Genomic DNA, 20,414 nt, shown 5'->3' with positions numbered 1-20,414 from the left:
TTCCCCTTCCCACTCCCCCTGCCCCTTCCCCGTCTCCCTCCCCCTCCCCCTTCCCCTTCCCCTTCCCCCTCCCCCCTTCCCCTTCCCCTTCCCCCTCCCCCTTCCCCTTCCCCCTCCCCCTTCCCCCTCCCCCCTTCCCCTTCCTCCTCCACCCTTCCCCCTCCCCCTGCTCCTTCCCCCTCCCCCTCCCCCTTCCCCCTCCCCCTTCCCCCTCCCCCTTCCCCCTCCCCCTCCACCCCTTCTCCCTCCCCCTCCACCTCTTCTCCCTCTCCACCCTTTCCCCCTCCCCCCACAAACTTAGGTGTGGTGGTGTGCATCTGTAGTCCCAGCTACTCGGGAGTCTGAGGCTGGAGGATTACTTGAGCCCAAGAATTTGAGGCAGCTGTGCACTATTTCAGGCAGACCAAAAGCTGCCTCTCACCTGCGTATTTCATTTCCTTTTCTCTATTTTCGCACTTCTATTAGTCGGATCCACTATTGGCACACCTTTCGGTACATGGTGGATGCTTAGTAAATACCACCGGATGCACAAACGTGTGTCCTACCCACACCATGCCACCTGCCATCACTATTTAAGAACCCTTTTTCAGGGACTAGTTGATGTCTCAGTTCCTCAGTGAGGTGGCATCCTTATTTCTGAGGCTTTTAAAATTCATATAATACCTATTGTCAGAAGTAAACATGTTGCCTTGAACAATCATCTCTGAGTTACCTGTTCTCTTGCGTGATAGATTACGCATCCCATAAAGACGATATTGTGCCACATTATTACTTTGTGTCCTATACGGTGTGAAATGTAGTTGCCGAAATAGACCCTCATAAATGTTTGTTAATGGCGATGATCTCGATTATGGTGACACTTGAATGATAGTATACTTTGAACTTTGGGTTTGTTATTTTCAAAGGCATTCAGTAAGCAAAGCCAGTAATTCACTGCATCCTCATTATGGGCTAGGCAAGGGTTGAGTGCTTTCTACAAATATTTTTTTTTTTTTTTTTTTTTTTTTTTGAGACGGAGTCTTGCTCTGTCCCCCAGGCTGGAGTGCAGTGGCGCAGTCTCGGCTCACTGCAAGCTCCGCCTCCCGGGTTCACGCCATTCTCCTGCCTCAGCCTCTCCGAGTAGCTGGGACTACAGGCGCCCGCCACCATGCCCGGCTTATTTTTTTTGTACATTTAGTAGAGACAGGGTTTCACCGTGGTCTCGATCTCCTGACCTCGTGATCCGCCCGCCTCGGCCTCCCAAAGTGCTGAGATTACAAGCGTGAGCCACCGCGCCCGGCCGCTTTCTACAAATATTTGGAGAGGCTGACTGGTGTCGATTAGAGAGACTTTCTTTAGTGAGTGGAAGAGAATGATGTGTGTTAAGTCGAGTGAGGTTGGCTGCAGACTAAAAAATGCGCCTCTGTTTACATTGCAGGGACCTTGTTAGTGTGGGAATTCAGAGGGGCTGGAAGCTGGTGGCCATCTTACTTAAATTTAATTTACCCTGACCTTTTCCTTAGAGGGAGCATGAGGGGTGAGCTAAAGTTTAAAGTTTGTACTCTCAGAATCACTGAGAAATTGACATCATTAGAATGGGAATGATTGGAGATTTTCTTCTGGTTTCCTGATTTTTCTGGAGATAAAAAAGCCTTCTCTTCTGGTAATTTTCACCTCCACTTCCGTTCTACACATTTTTGTCTTTGCATATCTGTTTAATGGAGGATATGTGCTCTACCAAATCAGTGAAAGTGCAAAGCCAAAGTATTGACTTAGATTGTTTTTAGAACAAGTTTGGAGTAGAAATTAAAAATTAATTGGAAGAGGCATGCCACTTTTTCTTGCGAGGAGCTGCTGAAAAAAGCAGGCACTCATGACCTTTGACGCTTGTGCGAAACATGGCAGCGTGTCCCTCTTTTCTTGGGGAAGTTACCTAACCAAGTAAGTGCTTGGTTTGTATCTGGTGGTTTTACAACTGTCATTTTAGCTAATCTTTACTGAGACCCTCAGAAGTGGAACTGGAGCAGTGCTTCTGAGACCAGAGCCTGCATCAGAATCACCTGGAATGCAGACTCCACCCTCTTTGTGATTCAGTGGGGCTGGGCTGGGCTGAGATGAAGAATTTGTATTTCTAATGAGCTCGCAGGTGATGTGGATGCTGATTTGTGGGCACGTTTTAAGAAGCACTGCAGTAGAGCGTAGGCTTTCTCTCCATCTTTTAGGTAAGGAGAATGACTTCTGGGATGGATAAGTGACTGGCCTGATGTTCTCACAGTTCCTAAGTTGAGCCTAGGGCTGTCTCTCGCACCTACACAAAAAAAGTGATGTCAGGCTCCCAGGTAAGAGAGACCCCTGCCCTCGGGACTCGTAATCTAGCTGGCACCTTGGAAAAGAGGAGAAAGGCCTGTAAAGCCTGTGAAGTAGAAGCTAAATGCAGACAACACCCCAGGGAAGATGAAGTGAGTATTTTTTTTCCTAAACCATTGGATCAGGAAAGTCTTTCTGGGGGAGGTGACATTGGGACTGGCTAGAGAAGAGAGAAGTGTTTTTTTTTCTTTTGAATATAAGTGTTTTATTTTTCTCTCCCAGTCTTTTATCTTTTTAAAATTGAGATTCATAGTTGTATATATTTTTGAGGTACATGTGATATTTTGATACATGTATACAATGTGTAATGATCAAATCAGGGTAATTGGGATAGCCATCGTCTCGTCTCTTTGTGTTGAGGACATTCCAATTCTCTTCTAGCTCTTTTGAAATAGATAACACATTATTGTTAACTATAATTTCCCTGCTGTATTTTTGTACCCATTAGCCAACTGAAAGATGGTGTTTTAGCAGGAAGAAACAAAATAGCAGGCTGGGCGCAGTGGTTCATGCTTGTACTCCCAGCACTTTGGATCCCTTAAGTCTGGGAGTTCAAGACCAGCCTGGCTAACATAACCAGACTCTTTCACTACAAAAATTAAAAACCTACGTGGGCGTGGTAACAGGTGCCTGCAGCCCAGCTACTCAGGAGGCTGAACGGGGGAGGAACGCTTGAGCCCAGGAGTTAGAGGTTACAGTGAGCAGTGAGCTGAGATCGCGCCACTGCACTACAGCCTGGGTGACAGAGCGAGACCCTGCCTCAAAGAAACAGAACAGCAAAAGCTTAGTGCCAGGAAGATACAAGAGTGTTGAACAGCAGAGTTCAGTTGGATTAGAAGATGGTTTAGTTGAAAGGAGAGAGACATCATGGCAGATTGTTGAAATGCCTTGCTGGGAATTTTTACGTTTAACTCGGTTTTGATTGGACTCAGGTGTTTGAGTAGAAAAGGGATATGGTTAGAACTGGACATTTGAAATAACCCCTATGAAAATGATAGAGATGAGAAAATTTCTCTTTTGCTCTGAGTTTTCCTTTTTTTCCAGAGACTTGTCAGGGTTATTTAAGATAACCTATTTAATTAAAAAAAATTGTTAAAAATGTGGTTGCCAAGAAGGAACAGTGAAGCAAGAATCTTGAGCTCTGCAGTTAATTCTCATTTCCTTGCTTTGTTGTTGAAATAGGGGCACCCTGCTCGTAGGCAGTTAATAGCCTGGTCTCCTTTTTCCAAATGATCAAACAGGCCGAACGGTTCCTCATCTGTTTGAAGTGTCTGGTTGATGTAAAACAGTTGATCTGCAGTTGTTTCTTTTTCTCACAGACTTTTTGGAAATAAGCAAATCTATCCACACAGATAGCTGTTTTTGAACTTTCTCAAACCCCTTATCTAACCCCTTGTGAGAAGTCAAACTGAGCTGCTTTGCTTTTGAGGAGGGCCCGGCTGGCAGCCTTTCTAGTTTATCTCCACCCCACCCTCCCCTGGGGCCAGCTCCTGGCGTGTGGCTCCCCGGGAACAGAGGCACAAGGTGGCTTTGTGGCAGCTTCCGGCTCATAAGAGCAGAGCCAGATGCATGGAGCTGTTGGAGATTGATCACACGCCCTTTGCCCTTTGCTCTCCTGGGTGTCTGACACTTGATTTTTTGCCCTCACTCAATGGCACATCCACACTTCTTTGCTCTCAACATGGGGCACAGAAGTGCTTGGAGGACTCAGAACCCAGCCATTTGGCTTCCTGCAGCTCTGCCACTTGGGACTTCTTCTTTGAATAACACATTTCTATGAATTTTTCTTAACCTGGAATTTTTCAGTTGCTTGTATTGAAAACTGGAAGAGGGGAAACAAACTCTTGCAAAAAGTTTCTCTTCATCTACCCGGCTTGATTGAAAGTAGTTCGTCTTCACCGTGATTTCATCTCACTGGGTTTATGCTCTCAGTGGGGGCAGGAGGAGTTGGTAGGAATGTGTGCTTTTAGTAGATTAAATTAAAAATTGTTTACTTACTTCTTAATTAAACATAGTCTTCTTAATTACTTTTTTTGTTCTTTTTTAAGAGATAGGGTCTTGCTTTGTTGCCTGGATTGGAGTGCAGTGGTACAATCATAGCTCACCGCAGCCACAGATTTCTGGGCTCAAGTGATCCTCTTGCCTCAGCATTGCAAGTAGCTGGGACTGCAGGTGCTTATCACCATGTCTGGGTAGTTTTTAAATTTTTTGTAGAGACGGGGTTTTGCTATGTTGCCTAGACTGATCTCAAACTGCTGGCCTCAAGTGATCCTCCTGCCTCAGCCTCCCAAAATGTTGGGATTACAGGCATGAGCCACCACCCCTGGCCCAAATTACTTCTTAATTAAACATATAGGTATATGGTACAAAATTAAAAAGGTCCAAAAGAGCATCCGATGAAAAGCCATTCCCCAGCCTTCCTTGCTTTTGTCCCAGGCCAGGCTGGCTGCCTCATTGGAGTCAGCTCTCCTTCCAGTTACCTCCCTCTCCTTCCAGGGAGGCTCTTTGTGTTCACAGGAATATTCATGGACACATAGACATTTTTAGATTTATGGAGGTGTAATCACAAATCGTAACTTTGACCTGTTTCAGGGGTACAATTCAAAGGTTTTTAGTCAGTTTACAGCATTGTGTGACCATCACCACGGTCCAATTTCAGAACATTTCTGTCTTCCCCAGAAAGACCACAATTCCTTGTGCCCTTTGCTGTTGATCCAGCTCCTAATCCCAGCCCCAGGCAACTACTTTCTGGATATTTGTCCTCCTGATAAAGCCTTGGCTGGATATTACATTTAATAGGATCATGGGTTTATGGTGTCTTTTGCATGTGGCTCTTGTCACTCAGCAAAATGTTTGCGAGGTCCATCTATGTGGCGTGTGTCAGCATTTTGCGTCTTTTTGTGGCAGAACAATATTCTCTGGTATAGATAGATCACATTTGGTTTATTCACTCACCAGTTGATGACTGTTTGGGTTATTAGGTTATCCACTTGTTGGCTCTTTTTTGGCTGTGGACATCTGCATGTACTTCTGTGCAGACATATGTTTTCATTTGTCCCGGGAAGATACCTAGGAGTGGAATTGCAGGGTCACCAGCAGAAGGGTTTGCTGGGTTTCATGCCAAACTTATGATTACAATTTTAAGAAACTGCCAAAATGCCTTTTAAAGTGTTTGCAGCATTTTATATTCCTTCCAGCAACCAGCAGTGTATGAGTTTCAGATCTTTCACATTCTTGAGAACTTGTTTGGAAGTTCTAGCAGGAGAGCACAGCTACTCGTATACCCTTGACCGAAAACCAGTCCACCTCTATCGGGGATGGTCGTCCTCTTCCACCAAGCACACAGTTTTGGGAGGGACACACATGGAGTGGTGAGGGAGGAAAGGAACACCCGCCTAGCCAGCCAGGTTAGCCAGATCAACCCTGGCAATCACCCCCAGCGCAATGAACCCCGATGATCAGTGGGGTGACAGATGTCACAGCCAGATGGCCCTTACATCCAGATTCTCCATATTCTTGATGACGCTTGTTATTGTCTGTCTTTTTTGTTGTAGCCATTACAGTGGGTGTGAAATATCTTATTGTGTGTATAATTTGCATTTCCTAATGATTAATGATGTTGAACATCTTTTCATGTGCTTAACCGTCTTTGTCTTTGCAGATTTAAAATCTTCCTATTATCAGTTTTAAAACAAGTAATAGCGAACTTACAGTGCCTCTCACCATTTCTACTCCTTTCCCTGCCAGTTTTTTAGCTGCGTTATTTCTACATTGTCAGGCGTTATATAATATTCTGTGGCTGTTACAATTTTTTTTCTTTCTCAAAGTATACATGGATGTAAAGTTCACTAATAATTGTTTTTCATTCTTTCACTTACCTTTTGTTTTGCTGAAGTTTATCCTTTAGTAGTTTTTTTGAGAAGGGATTGGCTAACATTCTTCTGAATTCTCACCTGTTTAAAATATTTGGCTATTGGCTGCATGTGGTGGCTTATGCCTGTAGTCCCAGCACTTTGGAGGCCAAGGCGGAAAGATTGCTTGAGGCTAGGAGTGCAAGACTAGTCTGGGCAACATAACAAGACTCTGTACATACTAAGTGGTGGTGGTGGTGCATATTTGCAGTCTCAGCTACTTGGGAGGCTGAGGCAGGAGGATCGCTTGAGCCTAGGAGCTCGCGGTTACAGTGAGCTGTGATCATGCCACTGCACTTCAGCCCAGGTGACAGAGTGAGACCCTATCTAAAAAAAAAAAAAAAAGAAAAAAAATTTGGCTATTGTAGTTGAATGAAAGTTTGCTTGTGATTAAAGTTTTGATTCTGTTACAATTCTTTGAGGACGTTTTTGGCATTTAAGCCTTGAATGTTGCTGTGGACAATTCTAAAATTTTGTCGCCTCATACTTTATTTGAACTTTTTGCCTAGCTGCCCAAATGATTCCTTCCTAAAGTTTGAAGACCAGCTATGACTCAGGAAATGAGTTGTCAAATTATCTTTGTGGTGATCATTTTATGGTAGTTATCCCTGGAATAGGATATCTTCATTTATTATGGACAAGTATCTTTAATTTCTAAAATGTTTTCCTGAATTATGCCTTAAACTTTTTTTCTTGTTCTATTCTTTGATTTTTGTTTCTTTAGGGATACCGATTGTGGGTATGTTGGATCATCTCTCTCTGTCTTCCATGTCTATCAGTTCTCTGTGTTTTTTTTAGACAGAGTCTCACTCTGTTGCCCAGGCTGGAGTACAGTGGCGTGATCTTAGCTCACTGCAAGCTCCACCTCCTGGGTTCATGCCATTCTCCTGCCTCAGCCTCCTGAGTAGCTGGGACTATGGGTGCCTACCACCATTCCTGGCTAATTTTTTTGTATTTTTAGTAGAGACGGGGTTTCACTGTGTTAGCCAGGGTGGTCTTGATCTCCTGACTTCATGATCCACCTGCCTCGGCCTCCCAAAGTGCTGGGATTACAGGTGTGAGACACTGTGCCCGGCCAGTTCTCTGTGTTTTAAATCTATTGCTTGCTTTTCTCAGTCTTTCCCATGAGGTCCTTCATATTTTCACCAGTGTGTATTTCCTTTTAGCTGCTTTCCATTTGGCCTGTGTTTTGGTGATACTTTCATTCTTCCATTTTGTTCTCCTAAGGTCTGCCACCCTTATTCTTTATTTTCTGCTAATGTCTTCCCATAGCTTCCCTGAACTCTTGTAAATCCTTTGTTTTTGTCTATGGAATCACTTATTTCATGAAGTTTTATTAACTTATAACAATATGTTTGGACAAAGCTTTAATCTGTTGCATGTAACATTTCTTTGGATGTTCATCTGTCATTTTTCTTTTTTCTTGCAGTATCTTTGTAAAGGTTTTTTTGTTTGTTTGTTTTTTGGTTAGTAGATATGAAGTAGCTCTTTGCAGGAGCCTCAGTGGGCCAGCAGACAGAGCCATGTCCCATACTAATAGGAATTTTCATGACTTGAGGTTGTGTGTGTGTGTGTGTGTGTGTGTGTGTGTGTAATCCTTTCAACCTTTGCTGTTCCCTTACTTGCTGAAACTTTGGTAGTCAACCTTGGTGGTATGTCTGATGCAGTCTCTGTCTTTTTCATCTCGCCTCAGCAACAGACTGCTTCCTACAAATATGGCTTGCCTGTATGGTTTCTCATTTCATATCAATCACACTGTGCCCAGGGAAGCTGTTACTGTGAATCTGCCCACCTGTCCTTGTTATTCCAAGAAAGTTATGACTGGTTTGTTGCTTATTTGAAGCTCCGCCATTTTTATCTGAGATCTGTAGCCGTGAGCAGTCTCTCCAAGCATTTTCCTTCACTTCTTTCTGACCTTCACTGCAGCTTGGCACATCTTTCTTACATTTTCTGGTTTGGGGCTACAGATGTCTCCCAGTTTCCTCAGGGATGGAATTTGCATTTTTTAGTGTACTGCTTATTGCTTTTGGATGAATTCCAAGAGGAAGTCCTTATAAGTCAGGATACTAAGACAACTCTAGTTTTTTACCTTTTCTCTGGCAGTTAAAAATCTTGTTACTTTTTTGTTGTTACTTTTTTAAAGTAATTTTTCAAATAGATCTAACTAATAAAGTAGTTTTGCAAGCAGGTTTTAACTTTAAGGTCTGGAGTAATCACTTTAGTAATAAGGTATCACAAGGAAAGAAATAGTAGTCTATATTTTGACTATTCCTCAAGAAATTCAGAAGTCAGAGGAAGTTAATGGAGATAAATTCAGAATAGAGCATAGGTTAATATTTATACACTAGAGGCCTTTCGCTTTGTTGGATTTGTTTATCTGGAAGATGGCATTGCATTACTGGGCTTACCAGTTTTGCTATCAAGCATCAATTGTGGTTACCCATTTATGACTTGCCAGCGTTCCTGAGATGTTCCCTCAGCGTTCTTAGGATGCTCAACTCAAAACTCTTGGCTGGATTTATGGTTGAATTAAACAGACTTTTCCATGTACAGCAACAGTCTGCCTGTAAGTATGATAACAAAAAGTATGACATACTTTGTTCAAGCATCAGTATCCAGAAGTAGAAATAACCTAGACATGAGATCATTTGAGAATTAAAGAGAAAGGAAGTTAAGCTACCAAGTATCTGTTAATGACTAACTCAATCAAATTTTTAAATGCCAAGGTGCTAAAAATTAGAATATATATCTGGGGATTTTGGGCAAGAGGGAGGGAAAGGATTCAGTTCAGAGGATGAGGAATCTTGCTTTTTGCTTAGGTAGGATGAGGAGAAAATATTTGCAGGGAGGGTCTGAGCACCTTTAGGCTGGGGTGAGGTGGGAGAGGAGAGCCCTTTCTTGCTGCCATCATCGACTCCCTGGATGGGTATCAAGACCATAGTCAGGTCCATGCCTGCTTGACTCAGAGTGACAAGCCCAGCTAAAGGCCAGTGTGAATTACCGTGCACAGGGCCTGTCCCAGCTGAGCAAGTGCAGGGCAGAGGGGGTGGGATGGGGAGGGGCCACACCAAAGTAGGAAAAGTGCATGGAGGGGCTGGGAATGGGGAAGGCCAGCTTGACTGATGGCATAGTTTTCTCTGGAGATTGCATTTATTTTTAACCATGAGACAGTGAACAGAAAACGTATATGGAATAGAAGTAATTTTGCCTGGCTTGTGAAGATTATTTTGGACACAACTGACTTCATAATGACTATACCGCTCCCCCCCCACCACCTCCACACACACACACTTTGATTCATTGGCCCAATATTGAGGATCTCTTTTCCACTTCGGTGAAGGGCACTAGGCTGGGATTCTAGATTAACCAGGCTGGTCTCATCCCTCAAGGCTAATGAGTGAATGAAGCAAAGCAGAGATCACACAACCAAACAGATTAGAAACAGATGCTTAGGAAAAGCTTATTTGAGGCAGAAGTGAGAAAGGCACTTATATAACAGACCTGTGGAATCAGGCATTCAAAAAAGAAGGGGCCAGCGTGGTGGCTCACGCCTGTAATCCCAGCACTTGGATCATTTGAAGTCAGGAGTTCAAGACCAGCCTAGCCAACATGGTGAAACCCCATCTCTACTGGAAAAAAAAAAAAAAAAAAAAGCTGGGTGTGGTGGTGGGCATCTGTAATCTCAGCTACTGGGGAGGTTAAGGCAGGAGAATCGCTTGAACTTGGAAGGCAGAGGTTGCAGTGAGCTGAGACTGCGCCATTGCACTCCAGCCTGGGCAACAGAACAAGACTCCATCTCACAAAAAAAAAAAAAAAAGGCAGTTCTCAGATCTTCACTCCATATGTCATCTGGTAACACTGGGGTTCTGAGACAGACAGTGTTAGCTCCAGAGAAGCATTGGCTGTCTTAGAACCCCTATGTTACCAGACGACATAAGGAGTGAGTAAAATCTTCAAAAGGCTTTGATGGACCATAGGTGAGGAAGGTGAGTGTGGGAGAAGTAAGGAGTAAATGGTGTTTCCTAGACAGTGATCAGGCCCTTACCATGTTCGATTGAAGGACACGCCCTTTTAGGCCCTGGGGATTTGAGTCGCTGTGGATGTGACCCCATAGTTTCTGATTTGCTGACCTCAGGGCCAGCCCTTGTGTCTATGGTGACAGCATTAGAGGTTTCATTGCAGAGGAAGTAAGGAATTCATTAGGAAACTTCTGGGGACCTACTCTCTTTTTTTTTTGAGACGGAGTCTCGCTCTGTCACCCAGGCTGGACTGCAGTGGCGTGATCTCAGCTCACTGTAAGCTCTGCCTCCCAGGTTCACACCATTCTCCTGCCTCAGCCTCCCGAGTAGCTGGGACTACAGGCGCCCACCACCACACCCGGCTAACTTTTTGTATTTTTAGTAGAGAGAGGGTTTCACCGTGTTGTCCAGGATGGTCCCGATCTCCTGACCTCGTGATCCACCTGCCTCGGCCTCCCAAAGTGCTGGGATTACAGACGTGAGCCACCGCGCCAGCCAACTTTCCTGAGTTTTAAAGCAATGGTAGAAGTTTCCAGGTGAAGACAGAGGGCAAAGCGCTCAGCTACAGTGAACCACGTGTAGAGACCTGGAGGCAGACAGAGGCAGCGGGAGGGGAGGGAGAAGCTGAGGGATTAGGAGACAGAGTATCTGGGGAGGAAAGTTTTTTTTTTTTTTTTTTTTTTTAGAAAAATAACTTTGTTGGCTGGGCACGGTGGTTCACGCCTGTAGTCCTGGCACTTTGGGAGGCTGAGGCGGGTGGATCACTGGAGGTCAGGAGTTCAAGACCAGCCTAGCCAACATGGTGAAACCCTGTCTCTACTAAAAATACAAAAATTAGCTGGGTGTGGTAGTGTGCACCTGTGATCCCAGCTACTCAGGATGCTGAGGCAGGAGAATTGCTTGAACCTGAGAGACAGAGGTTGCAGTGAGCCAAGATCTTGTTATTACACTCCAGCCTGGGCAACAGAGTAAAACTGTGTCTCAAAAAATAAAAAAAATAAAAATAAAAAGCCGGGTGTGGTGGTGCATGTCTGTAATCCCAGCTACTCGGGTGGTTGAGGCAGGAGAATTGCTTGAACCTAGGAGGCGGAGGTTGCAGTGAGCCAAGATCGCGCTGCTGGCACTCCAGCCTAGGTAACAGAGTGTGAGAGTCCATTGCAAATAATAATAATAGTAAAATTAATAAAAAATAAAAAAAGAAAAACTGTTGATACTACAGTACAATGTATAGAGTGGTAGAATGGCTTCTTGGGAAAGGGGGAATAGTTGGAGGGGTGGGTGGCTGGAAAGAAATGAAGGGTGACTTTTTCTCAAATGTGAGTGAGATGCAGCCCACAGTTCTATTCCTTGCACCCCAGATAGCTCTGTGGTGCCCCTTCTGTGGCCTCTTTGTCCAAAAGTGCCCCCTGGGGCGTCTCTTTTTCCCATCTCCTCTTTCTCCATGATCCTCACCATTGGGCCTGGTGGTTCATTTTGCTTTTTTGGTTACACATTCACCCCCTTTCATTGATTCTAATGGCTTTCACCCTGAACCCATAGCCCAGACCCAGCTCCAGCTCCCAGACAGGACAGCCCACAGGAAGTCCTTTTATAGCCCTAGGAAGCGGTCCGAAGCACACTCACACCTCCCCCTCCTACTTCCTCCCTTCTGCCCTGATTTCAGACTTTCTCATCAGTGTTGGACTTTTTTTTTTTTTTTTTTTGAGACGGAGTCTTGCTCAGTCGCCCAGGCTGGAGTGCAGTGGCGCGATCTTGGCTCACTGCGACCTCCGCCTCCCGGGTTCATGCTATTCTCCTGCCTCAGCCTCCTCCCGAGTAGCTGGGACTCCAGGCACCCGCCACCACGCCCAGCTAATTTTTTGTATTTTTAGTAGAGACGGGGTTTCACCATGTTAGCCAGGATAGTCTCCATCTCCTGACCTCGTGATCTGCCCGCCTCGGCCTCCCAAAGTGCTGGAATTACAGGCGTGAGCCACCGTGCCTGGCCCAGTGCTGGACTTTTACGTCCCCCTCTCAGTAGCTAAGCATTTGTAACATTGGGTTAGTTTTTCCACAAAAATAGATTTTATAGCATCACCTTTTGATTTCCATTGCTGCTGTCCAGATTGGCACTTCAAGCATGAATTGTGACAGTTGATTTGTAACTGGATGCCCCAGCCCCTGCCCTCCCAACCCTCTTTCTTTTGTTATATATACTACCATCCTCAGATTCATTTTTCTGAAATTGTTGTTGTTGTTGTGTTGTTAGTTTTCCCTCAGTGGCTCCTGCTGCCTACAGGGTAAAGACCATATTTTTCAGCCAGGCATTTGAAGTCCTCTAAAGGAGGGGTCCCCAGACCCTGGGCCGTGGAGCAGTGGTCCGTGGCCTGTCAGGAACTGGGCTGCGCAGCGGGAGGTGAGCGGCAGGCAAGCATCACCGCCTGAGCTCCCTCTCCTGTCGGATCAGCTGCAGCGCTGGATTCTCATAGGAGCACAGACCCTGTTGGGAACTGCGCATGCGAGGGATCTAGGTTGTGTGCTCCTTATGAGAATCTAATGCCTGATGATCTGAGGTGGAACTGTTTCATCCCGCAACCATTGCCTCCACTTTGTCTGTGGAAAAACTGTCTTCCACAAAACAAGTCCCTGGTGCCACAAAGGCTGGGGACCACTCCTCTAGAGCCTGACTTCAAATCATTTCTAAAATACATCTTGAACTCTCTGGCTCTGATTCTCACTCTTTTTTGCCTGTGCCATCATGTTTCTGTCTCGTAACTCTGTGGATGCCATTCCGCTTCCCAGGAGTGCCTTTTCCTTTTCTGTCTCCTGTCTCTTCCAAGTATTTTCCAACGTTTGAGACCACCTTGAGTTCAAATCTCACCTTCTCCATGATGGAAGCCTTTCTTCTCATTTAACCACTTCATCTCACATGGAAATCTCATTCCCTTGTGTCCTTCTGGTGCTAAATGTGCAGCCATATATAAATATACTGGCTGAGTGGTCCAGTCGTTAAGCAGCCAGTATTGACCTTCACTCTGTGTGAGGCATTGTGCCTAGGTAGGCACTGAGCTGCAAAGGACATTTGAGATTGGGTTCTTGCTTTAAGGGCATCACAGTGCCTTCTCCACACACGTGGGCTCAACCACCGCAGTGTGGCTTTGACAGCCACGAGCACAGAGGGGATAGTAGCACATGTGCTCTGCACCGGATGCCAGGATGTGACATTTGTTTTCGTTTTTGAGATGGAGTTTCACACTTGTCACCCAGGCTGGAGTGCAGTGGTGCAATGTTGGCTCACTGCAACCTCCACCTCCTAGCTTCAAGCGATTCTCCTGCCTCAGCCTCTCAAGTAGCCAGGACTACAGGTACATGCCACCACACCTGGCTAATTTTTGTGTTTTTAGTAGAGGTGGGGTTTCACCATATTGGCCAGGCTGGTCTCGAACTCCTGACCTCAGGTGATTCATCCACCTTGGCCTCCGAAAGTGCTGGGATTACAGGGGTGAGCCACCACGCCTGGCTGGGATGTGACATTTCAACTGAATTTTAAAGCAATGGTAGAAGTTTCCAGGTGAAGAAAGAGGGCAAAGCACTCAGCCACAGCAAGCCACACATGTGGAGACCTGGAGAAGCTGAGGGTGTCATTAGACAAGAGTAGACTATCTGGGGAGGAAAGATGATTGTTTTTAGGAAAATAACTTTGTTGATACTGTAGTATAGTGTGTAGAATGGCTTCTTGGGAAAGGGGAAATAGTTGGAGGGGTGGGTGGCTGGAAAGAAATGAATTATTAGGTGTTTATTGTAATAGAAATAGACACTAGAAACCAAGAAAAATGACCCTACTTTCTGTGGCCTCTGTCTGTGTGAGTGTATGTCTGCGAGTGTAGGTCTATTTCCTCAACCAGATTATTAGTCCGAGCTCTGCAGTGCGCGTTTTACCTGTTTATCTTTAGAATACCCATAGTACTTAGCAGGTAACTGTGTCCATAAAAGGTAATTAATGGATGCTAATGATATGGCTTAGGCACTGTTTATCATCTTCCCACCAGACTTCAATGTGTAAAAAGTAGTGCCTAGCCTAGCTCATTGTAGACACTGAATAATTAAGAACAGACTGTAAAACGAGAAAGGAATAAAATATGCAACAATATGCAAAATTATTCAAAAGAATAAAGTACGCAAAAAGTATTTGCATGCCTTGAGTGCTTAAAGGTGACTTTGTGAGTGAACCGACGCCTCCCTATATGTGATTCCTGTGCAGGGATGGAGCCCCCTGCCCACCTGGGTGGGGTTCAAAGTGGCACACAGCTTGGGTGGCAGTCTCCTATTCTGATGTGTTTTTCTTTCTCACTGCTTCCTGCAGATATTCTCTAAGCCACTTTCATCATGGGAGAAATAGAGCAGAGGCCGACCCCAGGATCACGACTGGGGGCCCCGGAAAATTCGGGGATCAGTACCTTGGAACGTGGACAGAAGCCTCCCCCAACACCTTCAGGAAAACTTGTGTCCATCAAAATCCAGATGCTGGATGACACCCAGGAGGCATTTGAAGTTCCAGTAAGTTGGGGGCTTATCTGTGAACCCAGGAGTGTGTTAGGGGGCAGCCTTTGGTGTGAGGAGGTTCAGCTCATTCCCATGGCCAGTGACATGAGGCGGCTGGAGGGCCTGCGTGTTCAGCACCTCCCTCCCCACCCCCCAGTGGCCCCGCTGACCCATTCTGGTTTCGAGCTCTCCGGTGTCTAGATTTATGCATGAACCACCCATGTAGTGACGTCAGTGGCCTCGGCACTTGAATTTTACTATGACCTTCCATTCAAATATATATGTAATCTAAGTGCATATGTATATGTTATGTATATGTATGTAACTGTAGGGAAGAGTGGTCTTGTGGCTGGATCCCAGTTTAATTTACTGGTCATAGACAATTCCTCTCTCACATTGGTGCTTGTGCATGTGTGTTTGTGGCAGGGGGGCTGTTGAAGTCAAGTCCAGGTTACTGGCAAGAACAATCCCGAGAGCATCATAAAGAGCCACGTGTGTTTTCATGTGACGGAATCAGGAGAGTCTGTGCATGCAACCCCACAGGGCGGGTGTGGGAGTATCGAAATGCCTCCTTCCGAGCCTGCCATATGGCCGCCCTAGAGATGGGGAGGCCCTGCCACCCCAGGGCCCTGGACAGAGCAGCCTGGGGGCCGGAGCTGTCACAGGAGAAGCCAGCAGCCGCTGGAGCCCCTGGCGCTCCTCACTTCTGCTGGTCTTCTCCGAGCCCCTGCCTGGCCTCTCCCATCCTCCTCCTCAGATCGCTCCTGCGGGAGGTTGAGAAGCCGCCGCCTGCTTCGTGCAGCTGCTGCACATCTTATTCCCGGCTGGAGAGGAAGTGGGAGTGTCTGGCTGGCTAAGCGGCCGGCCCACTCCCTCTCATCGGCTCAGTCCAGAGAACTCTTAACACTCCTTGGATCTAGTATTTTGGGTTTTCTGTCTTGAGTATCAAATACCACGTCTAATATTGTTTGTGGAGGAGGAAAATAACTCTTGAATTCCAAGCAGCCAACTTATAAACAAACTCTGGGATCACACCTGTTTTTAACATGGAGACGATCTGTGTGTCATTCCTGTTGGCTAGAGGGGCTGGAATTTAATAGTCGGCATTAACATTGGTAACCTATAATTTAATCATTTATGGGATATGAGTCAGCAAATTATATTTATTTCAAAGAACATTGCGCAGAGCACATGAACTAACATTAAACGTCTCAGGAAAAGATAAACTCAGAATAGGTATGCTTAAAACCACCAATTTATTGCACACTGCAAACCACCTTTGTGTTTTCTAATTTTCTTGTGGAATTTGTATCTTTCAAGGACTTGGGACAGCTTTGTATTTTGGTGAACAAAGCTGTTGCTAATCTGCTAAAATCATAGACTCTGTTGAGGAGAGCCCCTGCCATCTGGTTAGAATTGGGCCTCCTGGCACCTGTGGTCCGTATGTGCGCCACCTCACCCACATTTTTCTTTGTTGCCGGACTGGTTCAGTGAGGTGTTTCGTTTCAGCGTTTCCTATTCAGTACTGTGAAGGACTTCTGAGCCCAGGTTTCTAGCAGCACATTCTATTACACGGTGTTCTTCTGAGTGGATTGGACTGTGGAACTGGCAAATGCTGCTCTTGTGTGCACTCACTCTGGGGATCATTGGACTGTGGTCACCTGCAGTTCTTCTTGAAACCAAAGAAAGTCAAGACCCCATTCCTAGCTACTATTTAGGACCTATCTAGGAACTCCCTGCCCAAGAAGTAGTAATAAAAGTGTGTTTTTATGTTTTAAAGTGATTTTTCTTCATAATTTCTGATGGCTTATGCTTTGCTTTTATAAGCCCTTTGTCTGGAAGGAACCTTTCTCATGCTCTCTGATAAACTCCTATGCATTCTTAAAAGCCCTAGCAGTTTTACCTGGATGCCTACTCTCTCAAGCAGTGGACAGGGCTTTTTCATCCTTCCTGCAGACCTCTTTACTCATATACCTATCAGATGCACGAGGGAGCCTGGGTTCAAGTCCCAGCATCTCCTACTGATAGTTGTGCAGCGTGAACAAGTTATTTAACCTGTCTGTATCGATAAAATGAGGCTAATAATAAACTCGACTTTATACTATATGAGAATAAAAAAAGGTGACATAAAGTGTTTGGAGCAATTCTTGGCATGTAGTAAGAGCTTAACTAAACACATGATTAGTAGTAATGACATGCACGTCCAACTGCCTGCGTGTTCTGTCTATGTCCCCAGCATCTAGCATGGCACCTGGCATATAGTAGGTGCTAATTAAATGTTTGCTGACTGTTAGAGTGAGGGTGAGTTTATTTTACAAGTAGAATTAATGCCATTGTTCATTTTCACGTCTCCTCCATTCATATTTTTCTCTTTTTTTTTTGAGACAGAGTCTTGCTGTGTCTCTAGGCTGAAGTGCAGTGGTGTGATCTCAGCTCACTGCAATCTCCTCCTCCTGGGTTTAAGTGATTCTCCTGCCTCAGCCTCCCAAGTAGCTGGTACGATAGGTGCCTGCCACCACACCCAGCCAATTTTTGTATTTTTAGTAGAGACGGGCTTTTACCATGTTGGCCAGGATGGTCTTGATCTCCTGACCTTGTGATCCGCCCGCCTTGGCCTCCCAAAGTGCTGGGATTACAGGTGGGAGCCATCACACCTGGCCATATTTTAATTTTTCTAGTTTGGTCAGAATGTTTCTCTTAACCTCTGGGCAACAGATATATTCCTTAACTGGCTGTAGAAAGTCATATATCAGCATTTTTATTGGTGGAGCTGATTCTGAGTCAGTACCTCCTGCTGTTTAAGAGCAACCACAGCCAGGCCAGCAGCAGCTGAAAGGCATCGGGGCTGGCTGTGATGGCTCAGTCACCAGGGATTGGGAAGAAGGTGACTACGGGATTGTGAGAGACTCAGCTCCCCAGTCTTGCTTTAAAACCTTGCTGTAAAACTTTTTGCTGGGAATTCAAGGCCAAGTGTCTGACCCTGGAAACGTCCTTTGATGGAGTGCCCCAAGTGAATGACTTCTCATGGCTCAGTCATATTCGCCACGCAGCTGAGCTGGGCACGTGGCCAGAAGTCCCTGCAGTTTCCTTTGGGGATGACTGGTGTCTTTCCCTGGGAGTTGAATTTCCTGGGCCTTTGCTTATTAATTTTATTTTAAAATACAGATTTGTAGGTAAAGCAGTCATTTAAAATGCAAATCCCCTAAACACTTCCTGGCACAAAGAACCACACCATCTTCTCCATGGTGTCTCCGTCCTTCTTTGGACCCTAAAAAAATTATTATTAAAGAGCTCTCCCTTTTGGAAGGCTTTGGCAGTTAGCTCCACGATCTTTTCCATTCTGTAGCTGCTTCCACAAGCACCTTTGTGGTTGAACTTGGACAGTCTTTTTAGGTATTTCCTCTGCAGAGTGGAAAGTTCAAGCGCAGTATTTATAGTAAATTCTTGCGTGGCGTTTTTTCATCTGTATGTGGAAAACACTGCGCAAATAAACTTCAGCCTGTGGTTTATGATATATGCAGCTTTCTCTTCCAGCCAGAGGTTATGAAACGGAGTGACTCTTGGGCATCTGAAAGGGTTAATAAGGTGCCCCTATGCCCGCCCAGGCCATTTCCCTGATGGTTCCTGAGAAGGTTTTCTGTGTCCCCTCCTCGTGACCCTGCTGGTAAACAAGCACGGTTCCCACTGACATTAGTAGGATGAAGCAGATGGTTTCCTCTGTAAGTGTTTATTCAGTTTATGTATTTTCATTAGCAGTGTTGCTATAGGAAGAGCAGAGGAAATAAGACAGCCATTTTAATTTTTTTAATTTTTATTTTTTGCTTATTTTGAGCAGCCCTGGTGAAAAATGCTTGGGGAAGATGCTCACAGGTGACAAAAAAGACACCTTGTGCCTGTCGAAGGGTTAGAGGGAGTGGCCAGTTGCAGGCGGGTGGACGACGGCAGAAGCCCAGAGCCCCGCGGAGAGCAGGAGCAGGAGTTAGTTGTGGCAGAGGGGACTCGGCGTCGATGACCATCGTCGCGGGAAATGATCCCTGTAACTTTCTCCTGTTGCTGTCTTGTCACTGTTGTACTCGAGCTTTTGTTGTTCCTGAGATTATGTAGCATTCATCCTTTGCCTGAGGACCAAGTGTGGGCTTCGTAGCTTGGGGAGCCTGGGAGAGAGCAGTGAGCCTCCCTGGAGGGGCCCTGTACACCGGGAGGTGCCTGGGTAACTCCCGTGGCTCTTGTCAACCACAGTCCTCGGCGGTTTGTCTTCTGCATTAGCTTCTCACGCCGGAACACCCTCTTATTTGTTTAGCTGCTTAGTGTTGGCCTCTTGCAGGTAGAGTGGCCGCTTCTTGGAGGGCAAGGCCTCTTGTTCTTGTTCATCATCACATCCTACTCCGCAGCGGTGCCTGTGCATGAAACTGGTCACAGTTGTGCTCAGTCCTTTAACTATACGAGAGTTGGTGCCGTCCTAGCATAACAAGGGAAAGAGCAAGTGGGAAGAGATTCTGAGTCCCTTCCTTGTGTTTTCACAGCATGAAGGTGGAGCTGGGATTGGAGTCCAGCCCACAGGACCCTCAACTTACCCATCGTCTGGGCACTAAGCCGCCTTCTGTGTGAGATTCGCGGACTTCCTCTGCCTCCTACTCCCACAGAGGTGGTCCCTGTGCAGCTTGGCCTGCCCCTCCCCCACCCCACATCCTCACCCCACATCCTCACCCCACATCCTCACCCCACATCCTCACCCCATGCTGCCCTGTTCTTACCTCTTTCTAAACACCCACCCCATCCTCACCCCGAACATGTTGATCAAAATCCCACCAACTGCCGGGCCTCTCCCAGGCTCATGCTCCAGGCCAGCCTTCTCTCCTGGCAGTGCTGATAGCTCACCTCCAATCAGACCTTGAATCATGGTCTCTAATCTTGCCCCTCGCACTCATTATTCCTGGTGCAGTGACTCAGTTTTTTAATCTGCAAAATTAGGCACTGGGGCCAGATGATGTTAAAGGCTACTCCCAACCCCTTTCCTTCTTTGGAAGTGAGGACCCTGTGTTGACATTCTTCTTGACGAATTAACTTTTTGTGACTGTATATGTGAATTCTCCAGACAGATGGTGAAATCTTTGAGGAAAGAGATTTTTAATCTTAGAGCAAACCCTGAGGCCCCCAAAGCCTGATTAGACACAGTGGGTACTGTGTGTCTACTGTTAAAGAAAGCTATGTGATGAGAGTGAAGAAGCATGCCAGGATTTCCATGTCCCATGCCAGTCGCGGGCCGCGGGAGATGTTGTGATTGGCCTTACGTGCGTATGGGCTGGCTGTTTACATAAGACTTACTGCACTCCATAGGGCTGAACTCCATGCTGTTTGACCATGGGAAATGGAAGACGGAAAGAAATCAAATATTTTCTTGATAATACATTATTAGTAGAAAATTCTAGTTTAAGTTGAAATCAGAGAAGACCTAAAGTTTTTGAGAAAAGTAATGAGTTTGTAGGTCATCAAAGACCACGTAGGTTCTTTTCTGGTGTCAGAATCGCCTATGCTATCTTGGAGACCTAATTAGGAGTGTTACAAATTCAGTCCCATACATGATTAAACATTGATTTCATTTCGTTATTATACCTTT

The 20,414-nt window shown here is 45.7% G+C and overlaps 1 protein-coding gene across 7 annotated transcripts in view; it reads left to right on the top strand.

Annotated features, from left to right (window-relative positions):
- The window catches only part of FARP1 (FERM, ARH/RhoGEF and pleckstrin domain protein 1), a 317,789-nt gene that overhangs the window by 60,499 nt on the left and 236,876 nt on the right, over nt 1–20,414 (top strand). For 6 of the 7 annotated variants that reach the window (XM_063618950.1, XM_063618951.1, XM_063618948.1 and 3 more), the window contains exon 2: nt 14,619–14,812. In XM_063618950.1, the coding sequence (XP_063475020.1) occupies nt 14,642–14,812 (171 nt within the window). In that variant the 5' untranslated portion in view covers nt 14,619–14,641. Of the gene's footprint in view, nt 1–2,336; nt 2,439–14,618; nt 14,813–20,414 lie in introns of those variants that run through there. The other variant, XM_063618947.1, reaches the window with a different exon arrangement.

The sequence above is a fragment of the Symphalangus syndactylus genome, chromosome 15, assembly GCF_028878055.3.
Source record: "Symphalangus syndactylus isolate Jambi chromosome 15, NHGRI_mSymSyn1-v2.1_pri, whole genome shotgun sequence".
Lineage (NCBI taxonomy): Eukaryota > Metazoa > Chordata > Mammalia > Primates > Hylobatidae > Symphalangus > Symphalangus syndactylus.
Note: the sequence above shows the minus strand (reverse complement) of the source record. Positions and strands in the feature narration are given on the sequence as shown.